This window comes from Acanthaster planci, linkage group LG19 (genome assembly GCF_054643075.1).
Source record: "Acanthaster planci isolate LZ-2023a linkage group LG19, COTS_SCS, whole genome shotgun sequence".
NCBI classification, from domain to species: Eukaryota; Metazoa; Echinodermata; class Asteroidea; order Valvatida; family Acanthasteridae; genus Acanthaster; species Acanthaster planci.
Genome location: NC_141795.1, coordinates 244,435 through 255,290, shown reverse-complemented (window position 1 = coordinate 255,290; position 10,856 = coordinate 244,435). Strand labels below are relative to the sequence as shown.

The window sequence follows — 10,856 nt, the reverse complement described above, 5'->3', positions numbered from 1 at the left end:
CTGCAGACAGAGGTAAAGCTAAAATGCCAACACTTCCCCGGGTAACAATAGCGTGCCTTCTGCGGCTGAGTGTGCCATTCAGGCCTAACTTGCTCAGTACTTCGTCGGGCAATGTTCAACTAAGTAACACATTGTACTTACGTGTGCTTGAAGAGGTAAGCTTTGGTCGAGGCGAACTCTCGCAACTTCTTTAACACTGGCGTGTTCCTCTTCTTAATTTTCTTGTTGGCTCTCTCCAGATATGCCACCATCTTGGACACCATGGGGTCGGACATATTCAGTTGTACATCATCTAGGGGACAGATAGAGGCGAGCAGTGCTTATGAGCCATGGTGTCTGACACGGGATTCTAAGACTATGGCTACGTCTGTGAACAGTACCTGATGAAAGCCCGGCAGCTGATTTCACAAAATGTGACACAGCTTCTTGCCAAGCCTAGGCCTTGGACTCTAAATTTGTGCGGCAGCTGAGTAATATACGGTACGTACGGTCGATATCATGAAAAGTTGATTAGCTGCGTAACGTTTGGATTAAATTGCTCTTTGTGGACAAGGATGATCACGTTTTTTATGACGGCTGTTTAGCCCTTGCAGCCATTTTGAAAAAGTTTTTGTCTCCTTGTTTTTGTCAGAACTGGGCAGAAAATCTCAAAGTTCTCCCACAGCCAAACAAGTTTTACCCCTCTTGTATAAGGAAATAAAATAATTATAATTAGTAATGATGAGCCGTTACTGAAATGGATTAGTTAGTAAAAGCATTCACTTCCAATTTTTTAGCATAAGTTCCCCCACCTAAAGCGAATGAACAAGTTACGCCATAAACTGTAGTGCAAGTATCAGACTTATGCAGTTTGTAAATTTGAAAGAATGTGGCATAGTTATGCAATAAAATGTTGCATAAGATGAGTTATGCCATTGTGTAAAGTTTCATGAAATTGGCTGCAGACCTACGGCGTCACCAGCACCACAAAGTAGCATTCAGCTGCTCTTGCATGCTACTTTGTGAAAACCTAATACAGAAATAAGTTCGGTTTCACGAAGTAGCAAACGTGTGTTTTGTCATTATAGCATGGATAAAACTGCTTTGAAAGGTCTAAAATGATTTGATTCATCCGTAAATATGCGACTTAACTAGAGGATGCTCTTCAAACACGTTTCAACTGTTTCAATTAAGGAAATGGTCAATTCCTGAAAGCGACTATTCACGGAGCACGTGCCACACAGCCAGTGTTACTTTGTAAAAATGAAAGTAACACATTTCTGTAAAATACGTGCTGAAGCGGCGCACACATCTATTGATGCGGACTACTTAATGGTGCTGATGACGATAAGGCGTCTTCTGAACTTGTTTCTTCTACTGGATGGTCATGAGCACAGGATTCGCCATGAAGATGTAAAGAACAAAGATGGTGGACTCAAAACAGCATTCCACCGGACTAAAAAATGCAAAGAAAAAGGAGTGCTAGTCGACATTCCATCCTGGTTATTCTTCCATTTATCTGCGATAGGATTACTCTGGACCAACGGAAAGACTCTTGATCCCTTAAAATCCACAATGCCATGTTTTTTCAGAATCTCACATGGGTGCCCTTGCCTGAGACACAACCTGATACCAAAGATGGCAGGCTGAGGAGGCTCTCAGCAATTGTATTGAATGAGTCCAAGTACTTTTGCAACTACAAAAGACACAAACAGAAATTTAATCGAATGAGCTAGTTTGGTAGTTTAAGGAGGCAAGGTAATTAAAGAATGCAGCGCTTGATGTCAGCACAAGTGCTTGTGCCTTAGCGTGAGGTCACACACCAACATCGACATTCTCAAATCACGAGCAATGCAATTCATTTTGTGCATGCATGCATGAACTCTCTGACAACCAACCTTACTCATTATGTAATGAAATGGAACGACTGAGAAATCAAATTTCAGGAATTTGACAGACCAGTGAGCCTGTAAATATTTGCCTTCAAGGAGCAACCGTTCAACTTCACAGTTCCCTTTCTGCATACTGTTCTGTGCTTAATAATCATCTGTCTTTTTCATTGCTTGCCTGGAAACACTACACCAAACACAAATGCACTTGGAAATTTTGGGGTTTTTTTTCTCTCAGAGAAAGGAAGTCTCACAACCTGAGCAGGAGCATGAAAGCTGCTCCGTCCACCTACCGGGTAAGAGTTTATCATTAGTACCCACACTCAGGTTCCTGCCTTTGAAGTGCTCGTCCAAAAACTTGTCAACGTTTTGTTCCAACATGACGGCCGTCTCATTGACAAAGGTGTACATGTAGCACGAAGGGGTTGTGGAGATTGTGTAGACATTATGAAATTTACCGGCTGGAACCTGAGGAAAAATACCCAAGTAGCAAGATAGTCAGAATCCAGCTCTAAAAATTGAAAACTCTTTCAAATTTACAGTGAAAACAGCGGATGCCAAACGATGACTGACTGAGGTAACAGGAACATGTTTGGTTCTAGGTAAGCGTATTTCAAACCCCCTGTTAAAGGGTACTTGCAATAAATGTTTGTGATTACAGACCTCCAAAATGCAATATTGTGCCTCAGTTAACCTCATTTTAACTTTTGTTTCATTTGTTCAAAGGGCATTTTAATCCCCTTTTGGTTTTCATGCTAATGAGTATATCCATATTCATGAGCAAAACTGTGATGTCATCTCAGAAAAAAGCCTCAATGTTGCATTGGTTTGTACACAAAAAGGTCCTGTGTTTTTGTAGATTTTCCTGGACTTAATTTTCTCCTCTTTGCTGATTCATTGTTGTTTATGAGCATATAGCAATAAGAAATTATCAATCCCTCTCGCGGGAATGTCCTCAGTAAATTCAGGGTTCTCAATTTGAACAAAAACACCTAAATGTATGCACGAAACCGTGTCTTCGCTAGATTATTTCACAGAAACAGTGCCCTCAGTTGTCGATCCAGAAAAGCATGGATAATTTTAATTGTTTAAAAGCACTCACATTTTAGTGCATTTAACAAATAGGAGTGTAACAGAAGGTTCATACATTGAAGAAAAGTACAAAAATGCTGATAAATGGTGTCTTATAAATTATGTCTTTTTGGACAATATGTATACAAAATATTAAGAAAGCCATGGTGCATGGCTTGTGTTATTCCAATGTTAAATTTCATTTCCTGTCTGTAGGCACATTTAGCCAAATTGCTCAGAATTTCCAGAAGGGTTAGGCTTTGATAAAATGCTTCCAAACTAGCCCCTAGTTTATTGGGTGACACAAGGTAGAAAAACAAAATCTCATTCCAAAAAACTGATTTAAAATGCTCTTGTCTGACTATCTTGTCGGCAAAATCTAGATTTCCTTGTCATCATGCTGGTCCCAATCCCTTTGGATTCATAAAGCAAATGAAGTTTTTTGGCCCCACTGACTGCATGTGCTTTAATCGCTTGCCAGAAGAATAATTTTTGGCCAGAAATTTAGATTTTTGAAAATGGCACAATATGGCTGCAAGTTTTTGCTATGTAGCCAATCAGCAAAAAATCCTGACTAGTAAGAATCACTTAAACAATATTTGTACAATATTTTTTACAGCAGTCTAGTATTTTTTAACATTCCAGGGCATCCCAACGTAGGTGATATTTCCTACTTCAGGCCGAGAACTGCAGCCAAGATCAAGCCTTCTCAATCTTTGGGTGTGTGTACACAACAAATGGGGGATTATCATGTTAAGATGTCATCAAGAGCTGTGATGAGGCAAACTTGATGCTTTAAAGGTACAGTTCGTCGTTTGTCCATTATGTTCAATGGAGGCAACAGAAGTGCTCAAAACCTAAAGAAAGGTGCTTTACAACTAACCTTATGAAATCAGTGAATGCTATATATTCTAAGAAAAACAACATTCTTGGATCTCGATTTCAAATCAGAAGTTGCAGTGTCATGTTGTGAATTGTACCCAAATTAAGCGTCCCCGATGCATTCCCATTAAGTTGATGCCGTTACGTGATGTTGCATACTGAATAACGAACTATAGCCAATTTTCAGAAATGTGTCTTTAGATACATCATTACATATTGCCTTCTTTCATTGGTTTCTTCAAAATGACAGCTTGCCTAAAAGAATTATTCCCACAGTTTAGTCCCATAACCACCCTTTAAACCAAGTATGCTCTTCGACAGCAATTTCAGTTCAGGACTGCACCTTTGACTTGTCAGCTTTGCCTGCCATATATGTGCACAGAAAGCCTGATCTTGTCCTTCCGTGCAAAGTGGATGAAGAAAAAAAACAACAGGAAACATTTTGGGAAAGAGTTTTTCTTCTAAGAATCTTCTTCCTAATTAATTTCTGGCTCTGCCTCCTGAGGAGAAAGATGGCTACAAAGGTCACCCTCTCACCTGCATCTTTTCTCCTTCTTTGAGCGTCACGTTCTTGATCTTGTCCAACAACTCCACGATAACCTCCCCTTTCAGCACCTCCAGAGTGGTGTTGGTGAAATCTTCGCTCACAAAGTTCTCAAGGTACAGGCCTGGGAAATAAAATAAAAACTATCTTATAAATTGTTGAGGTTTCAGATGAATCTTGGCTTTGCAAAAACAATAAAACCAAAGACTGCAAAGTGCATTTAATTACTAAGCAGCAGAAAAGATCAGAACACGAAAATGGCATGTTGGCTTTTTCTCCTGTACCATTATAACTAGAAAGGTGTGAGTCTAGTTCAACGCTGTACCACAACGTTTGAGATTACATTTTTGAAAGCTATTTTTAACTCGTTTCTCTTGTCGTACAACCTGAAAATTTAACATCAATAGAGAAACACAGTGCCTGAAAATTGAATATAAATAAGGGTAAGGAATGCACCATCGATTTTTTTCTATCGCATTTGACCAAAGTTCACCCTGAAGTAACTCTTCAGGGCACTAGGCATTTCACAAAAAATAACTGGCAGAGTCTGAGCTTCCGCCTGAAAGAAACATAATCTCATTTTCATGTGGCCTGAGTGGGCTGATATGAGAGTTTACCTGGAAAATCTGCCACAAACGTCACTTCCATTTCATCCTTCTCCAGTTCCTCTTCCAATGCATCTACTCTGCTTCTCCAGTCCGAGAGCTCAGTCAACAGGGGAAGGTTCCAAGATATGTCCTCAAATGGAGACCAAGGGGCAGTGACTATGTCTACGCGAGGATCCCACATCCTAAAACAGGAAATGCCCCAAACCCTTGTAAGGTTCTGTATGACATTCATACCTTTCTCTTACTGAACCATAGTGTGTTAATAGGATCTGGCTTTCTATATGCAGATAGCTAAATCTAGGTTAAAACGCCAAGTGTACCTTGACAGATGAATCTAAGCATGTCAGGCCGCGACGATTTTTTTAAGCTTTTTTTAGCAGGCCATGCCATAAATTTGCTTGCCCGAATTAGATCAACACTTGCCCAAGATTTCTCGGAATCCACGATTATTATGGTTATTTAATTTAGGCCTACTGCATGCATGCAGTCTTTTATTAGGCCCCCAAAATAGTTGTGCTTCCAATTACATGCCTCTTACATGCCTTTTGGTTGGTTGGAAACTTTTTTGGGGGGGGTCAATTTTTTGGTCTGATTGAACGGCATGAATGGGAACGACAGCTTCCAAAATTATCTCAAAAAGTGATGAACACCTGTCTTAATCTATGTAAAATTTCTACAGGCGGTAATTCACAAGAATTATGGGTAATTCACACAGTGTGACTCAGGCAATCACGACGGCAAACTGGCCAACAATGTATCGCATGGTAAGCGTGCGTGAGGCATCCAGACCAGTGGGTGAAAAACCTTGTGCCGCGGCAGGAAATTTGTTGAGAGACGCTCGCTTCAAGTACGCGAAAACCAACCTCAAGTTCTGCGAAGGAACTTACAGAAAACCTCTTGCAACATCGATTTTTTTTACCTGTGGCTATAGGGTTGCGTGCATGTATGGCCGATGTAGAGTAATTGACCGGAACGTACAGTACATGTATAGACTGGTTCTCGTTGCTACATTTCTTTGCATAGGCGCAGCGTGGCGGGAACCAGAGCAACTTCATTTAATGCATTGAGCTGTGGGCACGTGTTTTCACCACTGCGACAGCGAAACGTGAATGAGAACTTGTCACAATGACGGAAGTTTCTTTCCAAAAATTGCAAATTTAAGTACAAAAACATACAAAAACAAGCATTTTAACGTGAGAACAAGTTATTGGAAGATATTTGTGAAGACAGAAAAGACATCAGTTTTTCTGGACTTGCCCGAATGGGCACACCTAGTTGAAATTTTAATTGCCCGAATGAAAATTTGATTGCCCTGGGCTATCGTCGCGGCCTGAAGCCTGTTACTCCCCAGTTTGTTTTGTAAACATACAAAGTCTGAGGAGTCTATGGAGGCAGAATGTATGTTACACTTGAACCTGGTTGCTATGCATGACCTGTTAAGGTAGCTAACATCAGCACATGGGCATTACCAAGAGTGTTGGAAAATATGAAGCTGCTGTAAGGAATATCATCAGAATATTGTTCAAATGAGTCTTGCAGATATAGCATTTAGCATTTGGCTTTAAATCCAAAGTTGACCGCTGTACTGCGTACAGGACCGCTGTCCTGCGTTTTGAACTATCAAAAGTCTTGGCAACAAAAACTCCTGTGCACAAAACTGACACAAAATCTTCATGTGGCCATGTGCAGTGAATTAAAGCCAATTACACTACCGCTAGGTTGAAAAATAACTGTAATTTCACATTTTTGAGTCAAAATCCCAAACTTCTTCTGGTGTTTTTTACCCAAAACATTTCACCAAAAATCATTTGTGGCTTCTGAAAGTGCTCCTCCACTAGATGTGAACTTGTAAAAAAAAAGACTTTCTCTTCATCTCGAAGAAAGCAAAACTAAAGAGTCAAAGAACAAATTCTGCGAAGAAAGAAACAGATGTTGATTTCACACTTCATCACCAGGAACGCTGGCACTTTGGTAACTGTACTCATTCAAGTGCGCAATGCTACATGCCTAATAAGATAAATTGTGTGAGTTCATTCAAGTGGACAAATCAGACAAAACACTAGACTTTCTTGAAAGCTGTATACCCAGATCTTACTGTACTTACTTGGTATGCACATGAATATTATATGTTGATACGCTAAGAAAACAATGCATCAGTGGCCACTATAGTTATTGTTTTAGGCTAATTTGTGACAACTCTGGTCAGGAAAGGACAGCAAAAGTTGTACAAATTTCCTGATAATTGTTAAGGCCAAAATTTTTATATGGTCTTGATAACATTGTACTGCACTTCACTTCAATATCCATAGAATAAGAACCACACACATACCTCTGTGAGAATCGTCCATTCATTGATTTCCAGATATCTACATAGAGGGCGGGCTCCTCGTATCCGTGGGATTTCAGCCGTCTGCTGACGCAGGTACCAAACTGTTTGATCATGTCACCGTGGCCAATCCAACGACTGGAAAAGGGGACGAAAAACTAGCAAAGGAAAACAGGACATTAACCTTGAAAATCTGGCGAAGTCAGATGTAGGCTTTCAGAGCAGTGGTGACGACTACTGTGCCTAGGTATGTGCAACTGGTGTGGAAGTGGACTTTACTCTGGACACAAGATTTACACTTTGAGCCAGATGGTAAGTAAATACCCAAGGACTTGTTGCATTTTAAGTACGTTATGTTCTGGAAAATATCTGTATGCAGTGCCATGTGATATCTGGACTCTTCCCCAGGGGGGGTTTGAGTGATTCCTGTTGAGTCTGTATACACAAGCTAACAGGCTCCAACCAGTCTGTGGAGGTTGAGTGGAGCCCTTAAGTGGCCGCAGGCCACGGATGGGAATCGTAGCAAAAATAACTCCTCAACACAGTCGCGGAGTTTTGAAAAAAGCGACAATGCCCTAAGAAATGTCGCGCAAGTCTGTTAATGACCATCTAGCGTCAGCATTTGTAAAGTCCAACTTTATAAAGGTACATGTACGTGGTTGTGGTATCTCGTCATTCGGAAAAGTCTGCATTTTCAGCTGGAAATAAATCTGCACTCATGATAATTGGTTTAAACCCACATTATGGCACTAGTGAAAAGACTATAACAACGTATTTCTCCAACTTCAAGGAAATATTTGCGTGCACAACATAGGATGGATAAGACAGAAAGGACTGGCTGAGGGACTACAGCTTGAGATGAGCTGCTGCAGCTAATTCCATGAGCTTTGTTAAGTACAAATAATGTTTAATTAGCAAAACCAGGTAACCATGCAAAATTCCAATAGGCATTCATTACCAGTTGACTGGTTCCCAACTGACTTTTGCTTGACACTTGACTTTGCTGATCACTTAACGCCTCCACTTTTGGGTTCACTGCTTGTCATCGATTGATATATGGCCTTAGTTTTATGAAGTAGCCGTCATATGATTACTAACTTGAAGGACATGCCAACCGAGAGAAGGTTGGCTGGAGAAGAGACTAATAATGATGATTAATACTGATTGTATATTTACCTCAGGTGCCAGGTAGCCTGTCTTTCCAGTCTTTTGATCCACAAAGTGCACCTTCACATGCTGTGTGTGCCAGTTGTGCACCATCATGTCCCAGGAGTATCCATACAGGCCCTGGGTCCAACTATTGTACCCCTGAGGAAATGGTCACGATTGAAAATGGAGGCATGTGAAAATCAGAACACTGAGAAAAAAAATGTTTGGCTGTACTCTCTTATGAAACGTGGTCACAATTATCGCAATCACAGATTGCATATAAAGGTTGTTGGCTGTATCATGGGCAGTGAAAAAGAGCTTCAATTCCCCAATCTATTACAAAGTCAAAATGAAAAGTGGCTCTTGTGACTTGCGAGTCATTTTGGCAGAGAGGGTCACATTTGGACGAGTATAATTTGGTCACATAGTGTACGCCCATGGTCTGAGTGACCAGAAAAGGCATCTATTTCCCTTGCTTTTGGCGTCAGGAAATAGAACCCTCTGTGGAAATAGGACCCTCTCCTGGTCTTTCACAGTCCCTTAGGGAGCACAGACGAGCACCTATTGACCTCATTTCCAGTCCACATGTGTATACTATCCACCCAATATAAGTAAACCATATTATTATCGGTTTACTATTTCTCAAACATATACCAGTATTTAGAGCTAGGGAAAGGCTGCATATGTGGCACTACCTGTCAATGCATAGTGTGCATATTGCATAGCTAGGGCTATGCTCACATAAGAACTTCACCCATGGATGCGACAGTTCTACGAACTGTACTGGTGCATATTTGACCCACCCGGTTAACAACAAACATAGCAACCACCATCTGATAAAAATGATAATAATGACCAGACCAGTGAGAGTTCAGTTCTCAGTTAAAAACATGTATAAGGTATGCTTATAATTCTATTGTCCATGAGTTACATGCTTACCATCAAAAGTGGCCTTTGTCAGAGTAAGTGGACACAGAATTTTGGCAGCAGTAACTGAGTGTGAACTTAATAATGAAGTACGACTAAACTACCCAAACTCCTAGGGTGAGTTGGTAGTAACTCATAACAACTACAATTGCTGACCTAGGATAAAGGGGCCTCTAAATGAGTTGACTTTTAAAAAGTGGTCTCACATCGTTAGTACAATATAATAAAGATTATTTATGAAGTGAATGTATCCTGCAGTACTGCTGCTCTAGGCAATATTGCAGCAATTGTTATTATCCCTGCTCATCAGGCCGTGAGACCAATTCCTCCAGCAAACATCAGCGTGTGTCTGGCCCCTGCTCTCCAGGTACCCATTTATGCTCTGGGGTGGAGAGAGTCAAGCAGGGGTACAGCGACTTGCCCACTGTCACCTGTAGCCAGCTGCTGGATTGGAACGCCCCGACCCTGTGATCGGGAGTGTGATATCCATTCTTATGTTAACTTGGTACTACTTTTTGCATGTTATCAGTCTGCGCTGGCGGCCAGCCCGAGTATATAAAAGGATAAGTGCAAATGATTAAATTTTGTTGAGTTTAGTTTCACCTATAAGACTAGGTTTCTGCGCTCCTTTTACTCTGTTTGTTGAGCTGTGCTCTTTCCTTTCAATTGAGTTTGGGCATCCGATACAATATTTGGCACCAAGGATGGGATTCGAACCCACGTGTACACAGCACAAAGCCTGACCACTGGGCCACCTGACCTACAAATAGGATGACTTCCCATCGACATTACCTTCGTCACAAAGTGAGAGAATGGCAAGAAGAGCTGAACGGCGATGTAGAGGGTGAAGAAACAAGTGGCCAGGTAATGATGGCGTCCTGGGACTCCCTGGTCACGTGACTCTGTCTCAGTTGCCTTCGCAGTGGCTCCTTTGGGTTTGACCTCTTTAGGGGTTTCCTGAAATGGTGGATGAAATCGAGGTAAACTAGCCTGAATATTTCGCCACATTGAAGAAAACTGATCTCTACCCAATGACGCGAAAGCATTGGTCCTTAAGGCTGTGAACAAACAAATGTGGCCTCCATGACTCAATTTTTGGGGGCTTCTGAAGATGGCTGCCATTACATTCCTTGCAGCAAGACAAGCTGGCAATTTTTTTGTAATTTTCCAAGGTTCAAAGAAGTACGGAGTGATGGTTTAAGGGTGTATGAAATTTTCTCTAGACACCCTAGGGTAAAAAATAAACTGAGAGTGTATCAACCAGCCTGTACAGGTCCTCAAACAACAGTCCACTGTGAGTAACATTTCGAGCTTCCCTCCAAAGACAGCCTCCAATCAGTCTCCTCCAGTTAGTATACAGAGATCATCAATGATGGAAACCTAATTATGGGTAATTCCAGAAATTAGGGGTCCATTTTTTGTGTCCCTGTCACATTTGATATATGATTTTGTAAGTTCAGAACACATTCCTAATTCATGCA

At 41.1% G+C, this 10,856-nt stretch overlaps 1 protein-coding gene across 4 annotated transcripts in view; it reads right to left on the bottom strand.

The window, feature by feature from the left end:
* The window catches only part of ggcx (gamma-glutamyl carboxylase), a 29,749-nt gene that overhangs the window by 2,937 nt on the left and 15,956 nt on the right, over positions 1 to 10,856 (bottom strand). For all 4 annotated transcript variants that reach the window (XM_022225594.2, XM_022225583.2, XM_087149170.1 and 1 more), the window contains exons 10-16: positions 10,168 to 10,332; positions 8,476 to 8,607; positions 7,303 to 7,457; positions 4,983 to 5,155; positions 4,359 to 4,489; positions 2,162 to 2,336; positions 142 to 292 (exon numbers count right to left, since the gene is read on the bottom strand). In XM_022225594.2, coding sequence (XP_022081286.2) covers positions 142 to 292; positions 2,162 to 2,336; positions 4,359 to 4,489; positions 4,983 to 5,155; positions 7,303 to 7,457; positions 8,476 to 8,607; positions 10,168 to 10,332 — 1,082 coding nt within the window. The remainder of the gene's footprint in view (positions 1 to 141; positions 293 to 2,161; positions 2,337 to 4,358; positions 4,490 to 4,982; positions 5,156 to 7,302; positions 7,458 to 8,475; positions 8,608 to 10,167; positions 10,333 to 10,856) is intronic.